Source organism: Aedes aegypti, chromosome 2 (assembly GCF_002204515.2).
Source record: "Aedes aegypti strain LVP_AGWG chromosome 2, AaegL5.0 Primary Assembly, whole genome shotgun sequence".
NCBI classification, from domain to species: domain Eukaryota; kingdom Metazoa; phylum Arthropoda; class Insecta; order Diptera; family Culicidae; genus Aedes; species Aedes aegypti.
The window spans coordinates 34,551,564-34,573,768 of NC_035108.1; the positions used below are offsets into that span (position 1 = coordinate 34,551,564).

At 34.8% G+C, this 22,205-nt stretch overlaps 1 protein-coding gene across 3 annotated transcripts in view; it reads left to right on the plus strand.

The window, feature by feature from the left end:
* Nucleotides 1-3,876: 3,876 nt before the first annotated feature.
* The window catches only part of LOC5565102 (RNA polymerase II degradation factor 1), a 187,367-nt gene continuing 169,038 nt past the window's right edge, over nucleotides 3,877-22,205 (plus strand). The window contains exons 1-2 of one of the 3 annotated variants that reach the window (XM_021840492.1): nucleotides 3,887-4,315; nucleotides 4,370-4,569. In XM_021840492.1, the coding sequence (XP_021696184.1) occupies nucleotides 4,552-4,569 (18 nt within the window). In that variant the 5' untranslated portion in view covers nucleotides 3,887-4,315; nucleotides 4,370-4,551. Of the gene's footprint in view, nucleotides 4,570-22,205 lie in introns of all 3 variants that reach the window. The other 2 variants (XM_021840493.1, XM_021840494.1) reach the window with 2 other exon arrangements.

The following is a 22,205-nucleotide window of genomic DNA, read 5'->3' on the forward strand; positions in this document are numbered from 1 at the left end:
AAGTTTTCCTATAGTGGAGGATCCCATAAGAAATCAACGGATACCGCAACTATAGGAACACAAATTAAAAATATACCGCAACTAAAGGAACAGTATACCAATAGTGGAGGCATTATTTTTCACTGACATGCCATGGATTACTGCGATGAAATCATTTTTCTCATTAAGTTAACGGTCGTTACTTCCCGTTACAACATTAACATGTACATAAATTGCGCATCTTGAATTTGGGCGTTTAAATGAAGTTCAATCGTGCTTAGTACCTCCACTATTGGTACATTTACCCTAGTGGGATTATTACTTCGCAAACCTTATTAGTTTCTTGTGAAATTACTCAGAATGATTTTGAAGGAGTATTTTCTGTAAGAAAATGTAATGGTATTTCTGGTGAAATCTCTAAAAGTGTTCTTACAGGAATTCTAAAAGGCATTTTTTTTATTAATTTCTTTATTAGTATCATTCCAAATATTACATTCATTTCTTATATCTAGGTGTTCTGTGTTATTAGACAACACTATCATCCTAAATTGGTAAAACAAATCTAAGATTTTATTAACATTTTGTTAACAACATATTACATTTCATTTGCCGTAGCAGTTCAGATTTTTTACAGGTGTGTTGATTTCACCTGCTTATAAGAGAAAAAAAATAACGTTTTTAATTTACTTAACCTAACTTAACCTAAACATATAACGCATTAATCGTGGCAGTAGAAGATTGTAACGATTTTTGCCTGAAATTATTGATTATTTTATTTGATATTTGTTCCAGTGTTTCAACATTGAATATTCTATGTAATTCATTGGTTCTATACCAGGGAGAAAGCTTTAGAATCATTTTCAAAATTTTGTTTTGAATTCTTTGCAGAGCTTTCTTCCTGGTATTACAACAGCTAGTCCATATTAGTACAGCATACAACATGGCTGGCCTGAAAGTTTGTTGGAATATCAAAAGCTTGTTCTTAAGACAAAGTTTTGATTTTCTTTTAATAAGTGGAAAGAGACATTTTACATATTTTTTACATTTGGCATTTGAGCTCCAGATACTTAACTTCATCTGACCAATTTATTGGAACCCTTCTCATCGTGACAACATGTCTACTTGAAGGTTTCAAATAAAGAGCTTTTGATTTATGTGGGAAAATTATTAGTTGAGTTTTGAAAGCATTAAGAGAAATCTTCCATTTTTGCAAGTATGAAGAAAAAATATCCAAACTTTTTTGCAATCGACTACAGATGACACGCAGACTTCGTCCTTTGGCGGAGAGGCCTGTGTCATCCGCAAACAAAGATTTTTGACATCCCTGAGGTAACTCAGGTAAGTCAGATGTGAAAATATTGTATAATATTGGTCCCAAAATGCTGCCTTAAAGAACACCAGCTCTTACAGGAAGTCTTTCAGATCTGGAGTTCTGATAACTAACCTGAAGTGTACGATTTGACAGATAACTTTGAATTATTCTAACAATGTATATTGGAAAATTATAGTTTTTTAATTTTACAATCAAACCTTCATGCCTAACACTGTTGAATGCTTTTTCTATGTCTAGAAGAGCAAGACCAGTAGAATAGCCTTCAGATTTGTTGGAACGGATCAAATTTGTTACACGTAAAAGTTGATGAGTGGTCGAATGTCCATGGCGGAATCCGAACTGTTCATTGGCAAAAATTTAATTTTCGTTGATGTGGGCCATCATTCTGTTCAAAATAACCTTTTCAAAAAGTCCACTGATGGAGGAAAACAAACTGATTGGACGATAGCTAGAAGCTACTGCAGGATTTTTGTCTGGTTTTAAAATTGGAACAATCTTAGCATTTTTCCATTTGTCAGGAAAATATGCTAATTGAAAACATTTGTCAAATATATCAACTTAAAATACTAAGCTACTTTCTGGAAGTATCTTGATGAGAATGTAGAAAATTCCATCATCGCCAGGAGCTTTCATATTTTTGATTTTTTTAATAATAGTTCTCACTTCTTCCAAATCAGTCTCACAGGCATTTTCGAAAACGTCCTCTTGATTGAGAATATTTTCGAAGTCCTGAGTAACTTGATTTTGTATTGAACTAGTAAGTCCTAAATTAAAATTGTTCGCGCTTTCAAACTGCATAGCAAGTTTTTGAGCTTTTTCGCAATTAGTTAGTAATAATTTGGTTCAAATTCAATTCAAATTCCATTATGCCTATCGGACTACCAAATTGACTCATGCGATTACAAATTTGACATAAACCAATGATTTAACATGATTCAATCTATATCTTCCAAACTATTAAGCCTGAAAGTTTTGTATACAGTGTTGCCAAATAAGCTCATTTTCAATTTTAAAGCTTCTGATCAATTTTTTGTCGAATGAGTATTTCTTTTATTTGAAAATTTTTCATTGAATCATGTTTATTAGACATTTTTCATTCGCCATATTTTAATTTATCGAGGTGTTCTGATCCAATCCTGAGATGTTGCGTTTATTACTTTTTGCAATGTAAGGTATCCTGGACTGGCTTAGCACTAAACAAACAATTGACAATAAAAATATCATAATTGTTCTGCCTCGAGAAGTCAACTGTATTCGTTTGAAAAATGTCTTTTAATACGATGATATTTTTTCAAATTAATATACACCTTTTCGTTGAAAAATTTATTCAAAGTTTCAAAATTTAAAATTTAAATTAGCTCTTAATCTGCGGAACAGCTTTGCCAAAGACACCAACCTCCTGACTGATATGGATATTTAGATACAGACAATTGAAAAAAAATGTCCCTGGCGCCACCTAGCGGAAAAAGTCTCAATCAGACTCTTCACCGCCATATAGTTCTTGATCTGCTGAATATTGAATACTTATTTTTACTAGTGCCGTCTTGTAGATAAAGTCACAATCAAACTCTTAACAGCTTTGCTGATAAGATATAGAAAATTAAAAGAAAATTTGCTACTAGCGCCACTTTGCGGCTACATTCTCATTTGGACTCTCCACCGCCAGAAAGCTGCTGACGAGCTTTGCCAAAGACACCAGCTGCTAAAGATATTAAGATACAGATGATTGAATAACATTTCTCACTAGCGCCACCTAGCGGAAGATCTAATGCCCTTGATCTAATGATCAACTTTGCCGTGGACGCCAACCTTCTAGATTTGACTTATAGTACACGACACTGAAGACGGCCTTACAGTTGTGGTCGAAATACGCGTATCTGTCAAAAGATACAAACTATAGTGGAATTAAATGGTATAGTACTAAATTCGGTTTTTCATCGACTTATGTCAAATAAATTTTTACTTTTGTTTAGCGAAACAGCATACTTGACTTAAAAGTAATTGTCCCATAGTTAATCTTGGCCTGACGCTAAATTGAAGCTTCACCGATCGAGTTTAAATTTATTGAAAAAATTTAAAAAGTAATATTGGACCCAAATGGATTCCAAAAAGTGGACTGTAGCGAGAATCTGATATTTTTTCCTACACTTATGAACATTTTCGTTCGGATGACCGATTACACGTTTGTTGTTGTGTGAAATGAATCCCGCGATATGTTGTAATATTCCGTTTTATTTCGTTTGTTACCAAAAAATGTCAACTCATTTGATTCCATGGAATTCCGCGATATTTCATTTCGAACAGCATTTGACAGAATCGTTCGAAACATCACATACCCTCAACGCCACCCCGCGACGGCGCAACGTTACTCCAACGACGCAACACATCGATGCGCGTCGCACGACGACCGAAGATCCAGACTCGCAACAACCACCCCGCGTGCAATCGGTCAGCCCCAACGGACCCGAACGAAAGAAACTCCGTGGGCAACATATTCATCCGCGCGGTCTCGACTCCCCAATGCACACCTCAGCTGCTTTGGCTGCTGCTTCTGTCTTCTGTTGGCCACATTGTGTATTATATGTTGTGTGTAGTTGGACGGATGTTAAAACCAGATTGCGGGGCCACTCGAACGCACAGTCCGATTTCAACAGTTGTCAGGGAACGACGACTTCGACGTAGACGTAGACTACGAACCACTCCGAGGCCTCCTTTCGTTCCGTATTCTTAACACCGCTCGATTTTGTGTGCAATCCAAAGTGGCATCAGTGATCCTGACTTTTTCCGTGTTTTTTTTTCTCCCTTAACGAGTGTATGCTTCTGGTTGCTTTGTAGAAAAGGAAAAAAATCGGTGCAATTTTCTGAGCAAAGATAACTTGAAGAATCAAGACTACTGAGCGGGAAAGAAGAGCGATCGGTGCGCAGAAGGATCGAAAAGAATCGCAGCGAGCTAGTGAAAGGTGCTTAGTGAACAGTCCCTGGTGGTGTTCTAAAGGAAGCAAGGTTCGGAGTTTGGCGTAATCCACCCCCGAATCAATCAACAATAGTGTGATCCAGTGTGCATTACTTTCAGTGGATTGTGCCGAGTGAAGTATTGACCTACTGAGTACTATTTGCCCCGCAGCAGCTCAACTCCCAGCTGAACGAAGAGATTGAGAGACAGTGTGGAAGCGTTGCGCAGAGCAGAAGTTCAAGTTCAAGTTCGGAACGGGTGATCGAGTCCAGTGGAGAAGGCGAAAATGAAGTTGATTTTAGTGGTAAGTGCGAGGCGGGGATTTAGGGGGACCAAGGGTTATTCGCTTATGCGATCAAACAGGTCTTTTTCGGATTGCATGTCGCGATGAGTGGGTGATGATGGCAGTTTTAATAAATGCGGTTATTAGTGTATCTGTTGCCACTATCGTTCTGCAAAAAAATCTCATGAAAGTTAGCAAGATTGGCAACAAGCTTTGTTCAAATTTATTCGTTGTAAATTGCATTCATGTATCTATTTATTCGCCAATTTTATGACAAAAGGTCGTCGAACTTAAGAGGTGTAAATAATTAAGAATGTTTGATGCGTACATAATGTCACATCCTTTGATAGACAGAAAACACGCACATCATTTTGAAAACTACTGTAGCAAAGAATATTGACCAGTGGGATGAAACTGATCAATTTGGAGCAGTTAATTTCAAAGATGGGAACACTTTGTTTATTGTGTTTTAATGCAATCTTGACCGTAGATATGCAACAACGATTATTTAAGAACGATCCATTCTTCTTATAAGACTACATACATATTTTCAGTATTCGACATTATGTTTCGTGCAGAATTAGAATTGCTGCTTTGAAAACCATTTATTCTTCTTAGTCTTAAATACATATTTTTAACAATTCAAATTCATTATTTTTTATGAATTTACTTCTAAGTGTAATGATTTTTTATTTCGTTCAATTTAGAAGAGCTCTATATAACATTTTTGAGCATCAAAATCCCCGATATTAGTCAAATCAGGTGTTGTTATCGCTGTTATCAAAAATTGTTTTTTAAATTTTTTTTTCTTTGAACAAAAAAACATGATTTTTTAGTGCCACAGATAACCAGGGACGGACCTGGTGTAGTGGTTAGAACACACGCCTCTCACGCCGAGGACCTGGGATCGAATCCCATCCCCAAGATAGTCACTAAAAAAAAATTCAGTGACGACTTCCTTCGGAAGGGAAGTAAAACCGTTGGTCCCGAGATGAACTAGCCCAGGGCTAAAAATCTCGTTAATAAAGATAGAAAAAAAAAAACCATCTCTAAAAAAATCTATGAAATGATTTATTGATAGAATCGAATGCATTGTATTGGTTATGGCTCTGTATCGAATCGATTTTTGAATTTGTACAAAAATGACTTAAGCCTTTCAATTGAAATTTCTACAATTTAAAAACAATTTATTAGATATTCCAAATCATTTTTAAATTTTTTTATCCAATTCGAGATATAACAAATTAGTGGGTAAATATTTTAGAAGAGGCTTGCCCATTCGAATCGAAAGAAAAAAAAATCGAATTCTGGAAATCTGTTTATTCGCTTTTAGTGCCTTTAATGATTGATTGAAACAAAATCATCGATTGTTAGGGCATTCATGAATAAGCAAATATCAATAGAACATTTCTCGTCGATTGGTTATTCCTTCAAACGCTGCAAAAAAAAATCCCTTCGTTTTTGCTCACTTGCCTCGTGGATTTTGTGCGAAATTACATTATTTTTTTGTTTTGTACCACGGAAGTGTTCTCAGAGCTACAAAAAAAAAACTTATTTTTGGATATATCTAGAAATCCAGAAAATACTAAAAATCTTGTTCCACGTTGAAATACCGTTGAAGCAATGCACTGCCCATAACTGCATAACAGTCACATTCGACATTTTTGACAATTTGGAGTTAATACCGGGGAGAGTCATCAAATGACAAATACTTTCGATCAACTTACTGAAATCTGTGAGATTGTTCTAGAAAATTCGAAAAAAATACCAAGTTGTTTTGTCACATTGGTAATTATAACCGCATAACAGTCACATTGAGATTATACATGCGCTTAGTAATGTAGTAGCAATTAAATTTCCATCAAAAATATTTTTTGGCTATTCACCTAATATGCAATATTAGCTGTACACAATTTCAGCCTCAAATAAGCATTTTTGAGTTCTTAGGAATTTTTATAAATTTTAGTTTCTTCCCATACTGCCACAAAACGCACACTTGTTGCTCCATTTACTCAATGCCTACTTTTGTCGAATGTTACAAATATGCAGTTATGGGCAGTGCAGTTATAATGTCGGAATTATAAAAACAAAAATATGTCGATCTCTATACAAAAATGTTATCAAAAAGTCAAAGGATTTTTATGATCAGAAAATGGAGCAAATGCATAATCTATGTTCTATTGAGAAAGTTGTCTTTATTTAAAACTGATCATGTTTTAAGAAGACCCAAATCATACTGATGTAAGAAAGTCAAGGAATTTTGTATGCCTTAAAGAATCCCCACCAATTGACATAGAATTGTTAGTTTTGGGTTTTTTATCTGTAGTTAATGTTATCTTTGACCAAAACTATACTGTATGATAAATCTTTTTTTTTCCAAAATGTCTTCAAACCCAATTAGGGCAAACAATAGATCGTTCGCCTCATTAAGACATAAAAATACTTTGAAATTAAAGTGTAGTTGGGGACTTTGTGTAGAACAAAGTTCTCCATGAGCATATTTTGGCCTATTGAACAAGTAAAAGGAACTTTTTGGAATATGAAAATGTATGCAAAAATACACTACAACGAGGGATTCCGAATTTTGGATTACTTGGGACCACCAAAAAAAGGGTTCGAGTTCCCTCAACATTGAATTTCTGAATTAAAGGCGATGGGGCCATTTTTGAAACTGTTCAAAACTTCCGCTTGAAACCTATTACTGTTAAGGACATCTATCCTGTCCATTCCTTAGGGTTCCGGGTCATTTGGCCAAATGCCGTTTTGCTGAAATTTGAAAAACCAATAGTGAACTACAGCTAGCATGCATTTGTAATAAATTTCAAAGAACATATTCAGCTTATTCTGAAAGAAAGATTAATCGTCTTAAATATACAAACAATTGTTTTTTTTTTGTTTATTCAAGAAACAGTCAGTGCTGAAGGTAGAACATCCTAAATGTAAGCAATCATTCACTTCTCTGCCTTTGGTAATAGGGGGGTTTACATTGTATTTGTAGTCAGCATTTGACAGTATTAAAACAGTTTAGGATTTCTCTTGAACGACCAGGCTATGATCGAAAGAAGTAAAAAACGCTTATAAAAATTTAAGCAAGTGTAATACAAAAAAAAAACATATCAGTATAACTAAAAAGAACTGCTGATAATTTAAAAAAGTTAAAACTGACAATAAAAATATAAGCTAAATTATTGCCAACAATTATGAAACCAGTATAACTCAAAAGAATAACCTATGTTTACACGAAGGAAAAACTTCTGAAGAAATCATAAAAAAAACCTTTGAAACCCTAGCACACTGTTGGTTGGGTTTCATAACTTCGTCCCGAATTAACAAAGGATTTTGAAATTCTCTTGGAGCACTTATATAGCGACAAACACAAGGTCCCGTCACCTCATAAAAATAAAGAAATTAATTAGCTGATCAGTTATTGGACCACACTTATGAATCCTACACACCACTAATGTAGCATTTTGATTTTATTTTTATTTTTGATATAATTCGGCCAAATGGCATTCGGCCAAACGACCCGTTCGACCAGGTGGCATTCGGATAATTGGCGTTCGGCCAAACGTCCTTAGAATGAGTGGAGCGTAAATTGCGATGTTGTTGAAAAATTTTATGCCATTTTCCGGAAATTTCAAACTGGTCAGATATAGACCCTGAACCAACTTGAGCTCTTTAGTGAACAATTCAATGCATTGAATAATTCAATTAAGATAATAACATTTATCTCATCTAGGAAAAACTCCAGTTTTTTTCTTAAGAATTCGTCAAGACATTCTTTGAACGAGTCTAACTAGAGCCACTCTGAAATTTATGTCGGTATTCACGTACAGATTCTTCAAGAAACTCTGTCATGTATTTCTTCAAAATTCATCCTATGTTATTCTTGAGATATTTACAATTTATTTTTTAGATATTGCTCTCGATGATTCTTCTGAGATTTTACCAAAATTGTTCATGAAATCCTCTATGGATCCCATTCCTTTGGAGTTTCTCTGGAGGTATTTTAATGAAACGTATCCAAAAAAATTTGAGTCAAAACCGTTTGAAAGTATCTATGAGTTGTATTGAACATATTTTGGAAGGAAATGACACATAATAAGTTTGGTGTTTTCCATATCCTTCAAAGATTTTTCTTGTACTTGAGATTCTTTTGGAAATCAATTGTTGATTTTACCGCATTATAAAGGGCCAGTAAACAAAAACTGTTGAGTTATATAATTCATTTGAAACAGAAGCATGAAACGAGCTCACCAATTGATAATCCATCGTTGATGGGGATGGTGCCAATCACTTTTAATTTCGACAAAGCACCCTCAACAGTCACGGATTTTAAATATTTCTCTTTTAATAATTACTTAAGAATGCTTCTTTCAACGCGAACCGGACACTATTGATCTTGAACTAAAAGACCACACATTACTCTCGGCTGCGCAACAAGCAGCTGCCCAGCAAAACGTGAAAATCGATAAAAAAAATATTTACTTCGGCGGTGAAAAATCATACCGCTTGCCTGGGCTTCCGAAACGCACTTAGTACTTCATATATACCAAAGAGTCATCAGAAACTTCTCCACGGTTTGTTCAGGATTAACTGTGAACTTCTCCAAAAAATCTTCTAATGTATTAAGCGACACTTATGAAAATTGATTAGGTGATCTTCTTCTATGGATATCTTCATTTTGTTCAGAGCGCTAAGGAATCTGATTCTACAAAATACACGTTGGATATATTGAAAAAACTTCTTGAGATATTTAGAGTGCAAGTTTCAAAAATTTTATTTAAGAAATTTTTGGGAAATTGAATCTTTGATGTATTTTGGAAGATATCTTGAAGAATCTTCCAAGCCATTAATTGTCTAAATTATTTAAGAATAATTATTCGTAAGCATTTTTGTGGGAACCTAAAAAAAACCTGAAGCATTTTCAAATAAATTCTTGTCCAAAAAATAATAATTTGAGCATGTTTGTTTGTTTTGTCATTTGCTTAATTGTTGTCTCAATAAGTTCTGTGTTATTCCCTAGATAATTCCCGTAAAAGTACCATGAAAATCCATTGAATGATGTAGGAAAAAAATCCATAGGAGTTTTTGGAGTCATTTCTGTTTTTGGAATTCGAATATAAATAGTTTGAGAAATTTTCACTGATTCCTCTAAATATTCGTTTTCTGAGAAGAATTAAAATAATAAAAGTTCCAGTAATCTTTGATTTCATGTGAAACTTTACTGCTCATAAAAGCATTACTGTTCGATATGGATCATTGAACCAACACCTCTTTTCCTCGCAACATGTATGGTTGATTAGATACTTGACTATGCATATCAAAACTTTGATATATTTTTTTTTTTTTTTTTTTTTTCAAAATTTAGATTCTCGCTCCAGTCCTCTTTTTGGATTGCATTTAGGTCCCATATCAACTGTGCAAAATTTCAGCTCGATCGGAGAAACTATATTTTAGCGCAAGCCGTTCAAAGTTTGTATGGGATTTACTATGGGAAAACTTACTTTTGCAAAGAAAAATTGCCAGAGGTTGCCCATTGACCTCTATAAAAATTCTGAACACAGACCTCGATAGGTATTTTTACGATGAAGAATATTGCCGAAGACCGCGAAACAATTCGACACTTGTGAAGAAAGTTATTCAACGAAAACCTATTGACAAAGCGACGTTGATTGACACGTAAAGGAATAACAATAATAACAAAATCTGGCAAAATTTCCGAATAGTCTATGCTTGATAACTTTTTTCACAAGCATCGGATTGCTTTGTGGTCTTCAGCAATGTTGTTCATCGTAGAAATACCTATCGGGATCTGCATTCAGAATTTTTATAGACAATAATGTACGACCTCTGGCGATTTTTCTTTGCAAAAGTAAGTTTTCCCATAGTAAATCCCATACAAACTTTGAACGGCTGGCGCTAAAATATAGTTTCTCCGATCGAACTGAAATTCTGCACAGTTGTTATGGGACCTAAATGCAATCCAAAAAGTGGACTGGAGCGAGAATCTAAATTTTTCATATAACCGTGTCCCAGGCTACTATGCATATCATAACTTTGTTTGAAAATGTTGCGGAAAAATATGAGCTTGGTGCAGTCCCATATTGAAAAATAAATGCATAACAGTCTCTATATGAACTTTCAACCTAAACAGCCACTGCAAAACCTAAATTGTGTTCAAGTTTAAATTTTTCGCTGATCAAGAGAAGCAAAATGAATAATCTGTGCGGTGTTGTTAAATGAACATGGCTAGCAGAAATGTACTAGAAAAATATGAAAATTTGTATGAGAAAACCGACTTCAAACTTTGCGTGCTATTTTTTCAATGCCTACTTTTCCATATGGGACAGTTATGCCTTAATGGACAGTTTATGAGGAATCCTTTGGAGAACTTCGACTCTTTCTCTGCAGTATCGGGTATCCCTCAAGAAAGCCACTTGAGCCCCCTGATATTTCAACGATGTGAATGTGGCGCTTAAAGGACTCGATTTTTCTCGGCATACTCTACATCGAATCTATGACATTTGGTCGAAAGACATTTGGTCGAATGACATTTAGTCGAATGACATTTGGTCGAACGCACATTTCGTCGAAAAAGTAAAGTTGCACCAGAAAGCATTTGATATTTGGTCGAACCAACATTCCGTAGAAAGGATAATGGTCGAATCTAAAAAGTATAGAAAAAAGTTTAACGTTTAGACTGAGTGATCGAATAATTTAAAACATATCTGCTATTTTACCAACAATCTATATGCGATTAGCAAAATTTTGTGGTTCAATTTGATGGTCACTCTCCCAACATATTTATCAATCTCTTGCATTTTTGGCGTTTCATTATGATACCTAGAATTAAATTGAATATATGACTACATAAAATGTCCCAGTTTTTATTCAACAACATTAGATGATTCAGATTATTCAAATGAATAATATCAAGTTTGCAAAATTCAGAAAACAATAATCAATTTTGCCAAATGATCTTTGAATAAACCATTTGAAAATAGGTTTTCAACCAAATTTCCGTTCAACTAAACGTTATTCGACCAAAATAAATGTTCCCAAGCATTTCGACCAAATGTCCATTCGACCAAATGTACTTTCGACCAAATGTCATTAGACCAAACGTCATTGGACCAAACGTCATTCGACTAAATGTCATTCGACTAAATTTCTTAAAGCCCTCTCCATCGACGATTGCCGCTTTCTTCAATCGCAACTGGATGCCTTTGCATACTGTTGCAGTGTGAATCGTATGATAGTCAACCCTGGCTCAAACCTTCTCTAGGAAAACGGAGACGAACCAGCCACTGGCTGAAAGTCTCCTTAATAAAGATAAAAAAAAATCTCTAGGAAAAAGTAACCGTTTGTCTATCAATACACTTGCTTGGAATACACATAGAACGAGTAGAGCATGTTAAGTAAGGATGTTAAGGAGTCATTTTGGATTCCCAACTTACGTACAGATAGCACATTTCGTATGTAGTAGACAACCCAGTAAACCAGACATCGTATATCAATACACAATCAAAATCATATATCTAGATGAAATTTATCGGAATCCTTTATAGATATGTATATGAATTGATGAAGATGATAAAAAATCATGTTTTCCGACATATGACATCATTATACAACTATTTTTCTCAGAATCATATCAAATGTTATAAGGGATTGAACAGAATCGTACGATATCAGTTTAGTTGACACACGGATCCTATAAATCTATAAATGTCGTATATCTGGTCATGTTTGACAATGAAAATCATCACACGGCCACGACATATGTTTTTTTATTGCAATTGAAATCAAACTTATTGTATATAACGTTAAGAGTTATATGTATACTGATCAAACCTGTCGAAGTGAACTCGTAAATATGGGAAATATGAAAACGGAATAGACACAGTCGTATAAGGAGTTATGAAATCGTAAAAGTGTACATTGTACACTGAACAAATTACCTCTGAATTGCTTTTTAAAAATGGGAACATAATCATTGTTGTCGGTAATGATATCGCTGATATGCTTTAACAAAGCAGCAATTATTGCTGTTTGCGTTTGAGGTGCAAATTATGTCCAACTGAGCTTCAACCGCGGTAACACAAACTAATCAAAGGGAGCTTAGCAACCATGATCGATATCACCGCCAATCTAACAAGGAAAATCAATCTTCGACTTCGCATTCCTTGTGAAAAATCTTACCGCGTTTGGTGTTCCCGTATTTGATATTTGCGTTTCAAACGCACACAGCAATATAATGCCCAAACAAGGTTGTTTCCACTATAAAGCTTCAATTTTGATACATTTATGTTTGCAAGCAGAATTGATATTTTATCATTGTTCAAACATAAAAAATGCGCTTCACATCAATTAAGCAGTTTGCAACAACACTTGGAATTATTTGGGATTTTGATAACGTTTATCATTATGCTGCTGCTCAACACCCAAGCTGTCGACTCTTCCAATTGTCTCTCTTCACTTCTACTGTTTCAATTTAATCAGACTAGTTGAAATTAGTTAAAGTGACACAGTTAGTTAAGGCGCTAATAGGTAACAATCAAATGACCCAGGTTCTAATCCGGCCAGATTTTTTTTCTTTGCAAGATATCTTCGTATATGACTACATAGTATCGTAAAAATATGTTTTCATCTTGTCGTATATTTTGATTATCAAAATCGGTAAAATCAGGTGTTTTTGAACACAGTCGTATATAATGTCACAAGAAATTGTTGCAATCGGATTGATGCCTCTATATAGCCTCCACTTTGGAATGTTTATGCCTTTTTTGAGCAGTAAATACGATTTCTTTGGTGTTATATAAGCATGCATAATTCCAAAAATTGCCAAAAATTTCACCGACGTTTTTTGTCTGAAGGCACTTTACTCTTTCTTAGTCTGTTCTTAGCTAGAATACTGCTCAACTGTATGGAGCCCATCCTACAGCAATGGCACAGAAAGAATAAAATCTATTCAACGGTGTTTCCATCGATATGCCCTTCGAAGGCTACCCTGGAATAATCCTTTTCGTCTGCCCAGCTATGCGAGCTGATGTCTGATGAACCGATTCATTTGGAGCCACTTTTATCCAGACGGGATGCAGCTAAGGCTCTTCCGATCACGGATGCGTTGGGTAACCGGATTGACTGTCCATCTATATTGGAACATATAAATGTTAACGTTCAACTTCGGGTTTTGCGCAACAGTGCAATGCTGCGACTGCCCTATCGAAGCACGAACTACGCAATGCATGGAGCTATCAATGATCTCCAGCGAACCTTCAATTGCGTTTTGTCACTTTTTGACTACAACTTGTTCATAAACTATGCAGTAGATTCATAAATTGATTTAATAATTCATTGTTTATACAATGTATGTTCTTGCTTTTATCTGTTTGTTGGTTTTGATTGATTTTATTGTTTGATCACTGACATTTCATGTACTTTTTTATTATCCTTTGGGCTACTCAGCCTGTTGATGAATTCCAATAAATAATCTTCAGGAAGAAGATCTGCCAAAATCGTTGTAGGATTTCATGAACATAAATTCATTTCGTTGTAGGATTTAATTTTTGAAAATTGCTTAGTTTATTGTGAATGATTTTTTTTCCACACGCGTGAAATAATTCTTGATGGTTTCTACATACTTGAAGCACTTTTTCTAAATAAAATTTTGAATCAGTCATTACAAAAGTTTTTTGTGTAGGTTTTGAAAATGTTCTCTAAACATTCTTGGAGTTTTTTTCTTTCTTCATTAACAAGATTTTTAGCCCTGTAGGTGAATTCCGCCAAACAATTTCTTCGAAGAGAAAAAAAAATCTTCCATTTCTCTCCGTAGCAAGAATTTTTTTTTGCCAAGAAAATACACGCCGGAACTCGCCTACTGGGTTAGTTCACCTCGGGACCAACGGCTGTACTTCGTTTTTGAAGAAAGTCGTCAGTGAAACTTTTACTGACTATCTCAGGGATGGGTTTGGTCCCAGGTCCTCGGAGATAGAAGCGTTTACACCTGGTCCGTCCGCACCCATTCTTTGAGGTGTTGATGGATGAATAATTCAAAGGATTTCTGAGAAAATTCATAAGGAATCATTGTAGACTGAAGATTGTCATTTGAAGTACTTCCTGAAACAGGTTTTGGAAAATGTCTACAATGACGTACATTAAAATAAAATACAAACGTAGAATATATTCCTTTGAAAATCATTCGAAGTATTGGCAGAAGCCCGAAAATTTGTCAAATTACTTATGAAGATGGATACTAGAGTGATGCAAATTTTGAAATGTTTGCTCCCCTATGCTTAAACGATTTTTATTATGGAAAATAGCATCCTCCCAAAGTTTGAAGTGATTCGGAGGAAATTTGACTGTGCACACGCCATTTGAAGTTTATATGGAGATTACTATGGAAAACGCCAAACTTTTGTGTTCAGCTCTCTATCTCTTCGTCATGATATTTTATGGAAAAGTGAACAAATTCTGCTAATATGAAATTCTCCCAGCTACAACTTTGCCGAAGACCACTTTTTGATTGGACGTCAGGATAAATTGTTATTCATCATCATAAAGTTGGTTTGCATGTAGCATGCTCCACCAACTATTCGCCAGGCAACAGTGGTGCTCCTGGCGGGAAGAATAGATCAAAGTAATCCAGGCTACTATGTTCTACAGCAAAAAAGCAGTGTTGCTCTGAATGTAATTGAATGATTATCTCAGCATGATTTAGACTTTGTTATCAATAATAACAAATTATCCTTACGTCCTATCAAAATGTGATCTTCGGCAAAGTTGTAGCTGGGAAGTTTTCACATGAGGTGAGTGTGTTCACTTTTCCATAGATTATTATGAAGAGCAGTTAGGGGACTGAACACAAAAGGTTTGCCTTTCCCATAGTAATTTCCATATAAACTTTAAATAGCGTGTGCACAACCAAATTTCTACCGAATCGCTTCAAATTTTAGGAGGATCATTTTCATCATAATTGACATCGTTTAAGCATAGGGGAGCAAAAATTTCAAAATTTGCATCAGTCTAATGGATACCGTAGAAAAACATTAAGACTACGCACAAGATTGTACATTGATTTTTGTAATATAATTCTCCAAGCTTGATTGAATGTGAGGGAGCACTCACCGCATGTTTGATCCACCAAAAGCGATTTCAACATAAGACTTAAAAATATGGTACTGTACATCACTGAGCTCGATCATGTTTTAATTGCTGAGTTAAGAACATCTGATCTGGCTATTGCATAATCAATCTGTAACCGTACTTCATAATTTATGTTCGGAAATGTTGCTTAACCAAGAACGCTCAGAGTTTCTTTCTTATGCGATCATACAAGTCTTTCCAGAATGCATTTGACAATAAAATTCCAACAGCAGTAGGTAGCAACTGCCAGTCAACAATGTGAAAGTATTGAAACCACATCGAGCAAATCATGTGCGCTGTGCTGGATGCGAAGAGATGGGGTTCTCAAAGCGCTCCACCAACCTCTGTCTCTCTTCCACTGTTGAACAACGTCCCCATATGATCGAAAATTGATCATAAAAGCAAAACTGTCCCATATGGTTTTTCGTACCGTAATCCGGGGTATCATTGATCAGCGGGGTATCATTGATCGGAATGACTCATCGCGTAAAAAGTTCGCATTATTATTTATTGATGGAACATTTCCAAACCATGAATGGTGCTTCCCTTTCTTATATTCATGACCTAATAAAAGTGATGATTTTTGAATCCGTTTACTTTATACGTAAATTTGGCAACTTTTCGAAACAATCATTTTAATGGTTAAGGACTACCAAACATTCATGTCTCACATAAGTTCTGTAAACGATATGATCAAGGAAAATGCGGTTCTTTCTAAAAACGTCGTTGCCAAAAACGATTCTGTTGTCAAAACTTTCATGAGTATGTTAAATTAGGCAACATTACCGAATTACTGTTAAGAATGTGAATTGCATACCATGGTTCGAGGTGTTTTTAATTTTAAAATAACTCAAACAGTAAATGACTTGCAAGCGTTTGGCCTTCATATTCGACTTCAGGGCCCATGATATAAGTAAGTATCGACATATTCAATATTACCGAACGTTGTTTACATAAGTGATCAATGTTACCCCATACCAGCTAAATAAAAAATCGCTCGAAACATTTTTTTGAACATTCTTAAATCGTTAAAAAAAAAAAAATAATAATAAAATGAAATAAAGTATATAGTTATGAGCTATAGGGGGCAACACTTGTTTTAAAAATTCAAAAAAAAATTATCAATGTTACCCCGGATTACGGTACCAAGAACTTTTTTCATCGAAACCTGATGTAAACCTTAGAACGTTTATGATTCTTCTTTGCTGATAAAAAGATTGTAGAAAAATATAAAGTTATTTCATATTGGTAAAACTGCCTAACAGATTTCACATAAACTTCAACCCCAATACTTGGAACATTGTATAATTTTCAAGTTCTGTTGATCACTAGTAGCAAAATGATCAATCTGAATGGCGGTATTTAATGAAGATTCTGAACATTTGTATGACCAGACAAGTTTCATACTTTGAGCGACATTTTCTCAATGCCCACTAGTTTCCTATGGGACAGTCATGCTTCTATCAGCAGAAAAAGGGGGCTACCAATACCGTGGACGCAGACAAGCTGTTTACAGTTACCTTTCTTCTTATGGTGGCATTGGCCGATTTGCGATGCGCTCGCTCTACCGGCTGGCTGGCGGTGATGTGTGTAGTATATGCTAAAATGTAATTATACTTCTGGAAGAATGGCACACTGCGTTCGCCTTTGCGCCTGGCTGACTGGGACGGAATCGCCGATGTAAGAAAAGAAAAAACGAACGGCTGTAAGTCGGTAATAATCCAAGCAATGATATAAGTAAAATAGTAAATCAAAATCAATCGAATCTCGGCAAAAGCGGTGTGCTTTGGTGCTAAAGTCGGTTGGTCTGGAGTGCGCTCTCCGATCAAAAACAATTTATTGTTACCGAGAAGAGCAAGCCGACACGACGGGTTTCCCCAGTGCGATCGGTTCAAGATCAAAATTTGATCGAGGAGTTTTACAGATCTTTTGAACCCCGTGCTGTTGCAGTGTGCACACACGTGAACACTGCGCTGCTGTGGAAATGATTCCCGTTAAAAGTGGTCGCCTCTGCGCAGCAGAGATTCTATCAATATGTTTTTCTGTTGCATTTTTATTGGCGTGTAAAAGATCTACGATTGATGATTGACGGAAGAATAATGTTTTCATTGAATTTGAAGTCTACGACGAAAATGGGTCATACAACGGGAGATGATGTCAGACCCTAAGGTTCGTTTCTTATTATGATAATTATTGCTTCTGGAGAAATCTTCAGCCCTTGGCCGGATCAACAATGGCTTATGTATTTGCATTTCATGCCCTGGAACAAAAAACAAAAAGGAAAATGGGATTTCATTAATTTCAGATACGAGTTACATTACCCTTTATAAAATTGGAATCACATATTATAATTTTCATACTAAATACTATTGCACCTTGAATATTATCTCGTGATTCTGAGGTACTAGATGGAAGTATTTTTGAGGTCATTAATAAAAAAACGTCTCTGAAATCGTATGGATGGGAAAATGAGTGCTCTTCCCCTAGGTGTTTAGTATCAAGTGGAAGGATTAATATTCATTTCTTGGGTGTATGGATTTCGAACCCGCACGGTCTAGCAGGCATTGCAGAGTTCGTTCTCAATTGATTTTGAAACACTATCAAAGCAAGCAAAGAAAAACATCCCATCTGTATCGGTCTATGATCGGGAATGTATCGCAAGTTGTAACAAGTTTGATAAATAAGAACAGCGAACGAGAGTCTCAAAGAAAGAGCGATGATAAAATCTATTTTTCTCGTTTGTTCGCCATTTGGGGTAGGTGTTTTATTTTAGTGCCACGATTAACAATCCCCGAACATTCGATTGCAATAGTGTCCCCCATGTTGGAGCTTGTTTAGAGGAGTATTATCATGGACTACTATCCCCCAATCGAATCAGAACTGCTGCAGTTCTCGTGATGTGATGCAAATCTTGATTGTTACAGAGAGAAATAAGTGAGAGATTCTCTCAATTTTCTCATGATGCTCGTATTGAAAAAAAAGCCTACGTGGAAATTTGTGGAAGCCAGCCAATGAGCTAGTAACGCGCTTGGTAATCCGCTAAATTACCATGGTACACAGTGAATCCTCTCCATACGAAAGATGGAAAAAAGTCTTCAAACAGATTTCTCATATAAAAATGATATTTCTTTACTCTGGTAAACCCGATTTTGATTTTTTTTAACTATTTTTCGTCATCTCGTGGTTAATCCTTTTTAGGTGATTTTTTTTATATACATATGTAGCCTTCCACAAATTACATAAGGGATTATGGGGGAAGAGTAGGGTGCGGCATAGTTTTTGAAAGTTCATAAATCCAAAAACTCATGTGCTTATCTGAATTTTAATCATATAAAAAGAGAAACGTCAAAGTTTTAGTCAACATTATTAAGATTAAGGTGGAGCAAGCGACTTGAAGGCGAATTTTCATGTTATAAAATATGATATTCAGTAAAGTTTTCATAGCTTTTTTATTGTCTAACCAATTTCAAAACTTTGAGCATCATTCTTTTCAAACTTCACTTTTTTAAAAATACGCTGAAAATTAAAGTTGTCTAAAATCAAAACTCGTCTAGGTTAGAAGCAGTTTTCTTCGATTTTTCCCTCATTTTACCAAAAAAAATCATCTCTTTTTTACCATACCTCCATGATAACTCTACCGATCCCAAATTTTTTAAATTTATTAGTAGCTAATTTGGTAGAGTAATTCACCAAAAAGCTCGAAATCATGTTTTTTACGATGAATAAAACATTTTGGACATTTTTTCCAGTTGAACGTTGTTTTTTAAGCTGAAATTGGTTTCTCTCATTTTTCAAACCTTTGTTTGTTGGCAACATTTTTTTATGGATTTGATGGAAAAAATATCTTTGCGTTCATTAAAATACATATGTACTTTTTGACTCAAATATTTGTTTATGCAGCCATTCCATGAAAAACTGGTCTAGTGGGTCACCGAATTCCGTGAAAATTTGCTATTTTGTTCCTTGTTTGAAATAAGGATACACGTGTTTTTGGATTTAGGGTTACTATTTACGAAATAAGGTGACCAGAAAAATCACAACTTTGCACAATTTTTATTTGTTGAAATATCATAACTTTTGAACCACCTGACCAAATTTCAATTTTCTTGGACGAAATGAAAGCTACAGATTTTAACTTTTCAAAAAAATATTAAATATTTCAAAACTGTTTTTTACATGAAAAAAATACCGTTTTTTCGTGTTTTGGAGGCCTTGGGACAAAAGGGGCTATTGGTGATCTCATTTTTTCTTCAAAGTTCGGAAAATTTTACGTTTACTGTCAAATTTTCAGCGATGTATGTTTTTAATTTTTGAGATATTTTATTTTTAGATAAAAAATCAGTCATTTTTTATCGGCACACACTGTAGGTCTCAGCGCATAAGATTTTTTATATATAAAAAAAATAACTTTTGAACAGTCAATTGATTTCCAATCTTTTTTATAAAATAAAAGCTTAAGATTTCAACTTTTCAGAAAAAATATAAAACTCCTAAAAAAATTTACTTGAAAACACATAAAAATTTCTACTTTTTAAGGAAAATTTCATGTAAAACATTTTTAATCTTAAGATTCCATAAAAAAGATTGGAAATCGGTTGAGCTGTTCAAAAGTTATGATTTTTTTCAAAACAATATGTGCCACTTGGATGTGGATTACTGTAAACGGCCCTGGAGAGATTGTATTAACCATTAATCTCACCAGAATTTGTTTTCAAAATTATTTCATGTTTAATGATCAAATTTTATCCAAAAATTGGTTTTAAATTTTAAATGTAGTGTGGGATTACAAAGTGTAGGCCACTTTTTAGTGGCTTGTTCACTTTTTCCGACCTGGTCACAAAAAAAAATCACTATTTGCAACAAAAGGTCACTATAGTCACTTTTTTCTGTGATCTGTCGATAAATCAACGATAATCTTGATCATCTTCTCAAATTTAAATAGCTGGACAGTAATGTTTGACTGGTTTTTATTATTCTAATACAAATAAATAAATAAATAGCCGACGCTCCATAACTCGATATTGAAGGGACCATTGACTTATAGAATTATCGAGTTATGAAACATACCGACACACAAAATCCTGAAAACAAAGGTTCAAATTTTTGTATTTCTAATATTTATATTATCACTTATGTAGGAAAGCAATCTTATATTAGTTCAAAGTATTAAAAAAATATTTTTGAAAAATTGAGCTCAATATAAGCTGTTTGGTAATCCAATCCGCATGGTTATTAAATTAATTAACTCATTACGGGTGGTAAAGATGGACAAATTATGGGTGAAATTATGAAAAAAATTCCACGTGCTCGGCTGGGATTCGAACCCAGGACTCTTGTTCTTGCGCTTTACCAACTAAGCTACCGAGCCACTTGGTGACCCAATAACTGAGTTGTTACAAGTTTAGAATTCAAATCCCTACAGACCACGCGGATCCCTTTCACGTTGATAGCCTTCCCACATCTTTACTCTTCCACAATACAGTTGTTGTGGAAGCGATGTAGGTACGATAGGCAAACAGTTTCAACACTAAATAAATCGCACTCGCTCTTTCCGCGTGTGTAGGTACCTACATGAGATGGATAGATATGGGTTGTGAAAGGGGTTCGCGTTATTTTTGAAAACTTGTTTTCAAAATGCTCGAGAAATCGCTTATTTTTCACTGAAAATCAATTTTGTTATTTTCATGCTTTTTCAACTTTCATTGCAACTTGCATGTTTTTATTCACTTCCAAACCAGAAGTGGTGCATGTTTTCATGTAAAAAAAGGGTTTTTGGATGGATATCGAGTTAAGGAGGGACATTTTCCTCACACGTGACATCGACAAGTGGAGACATCGAGTTATAGAAATATCGACTTATGGAGAGCATGATGTATGGGAATTTGAAGGGACCGAAAAATCCGTCGAGTTATAGAGTACATCGAGTTATAGAATATCGAGTTATGGAGAGTTAACTGTGTATATTTGGATTAGCATATCAAAGTGTCCAGAAGGACAAGGGTTCATTGCTATCTTTCTGAAAGATTTCAGTTGACTGTTGCACAGACTTTTCTGACAGAATGTGTGGAATATGTCTGTTGGATTTTGTGATTAAAGTTCTGAAATTTAATTGTCGTAATAATTCCTGACAGACCATCTTAGTTTATTCACATGACTTTCTAGAGAGAGAATTTAAACCTTAAATTATTCATCATATTTGTCAGAAGCTTGTTTAGTACCCGAGCAGAAGAAAATAACTATTGAATACCATACTAAGGTATTCAATACCAGATAATTTCCAATACCTTCAACCTGAATTAGGTGAGCCCTGCATAAGAGGTAAAATACCTCAATAATACCTTCTGCATATTCCACAAATACCAAGCTGATAATTGGATCAGGTATTGTAATACTTAAATAATACTTGATGGATTTTCATATAAAAGTGAAATTTTTCAATAGTAGTTGAATATCTCCAGCAGTCCTCAATAGCTAGCGAATACCAAAATGAAGTATTTTTAATTGTTTTA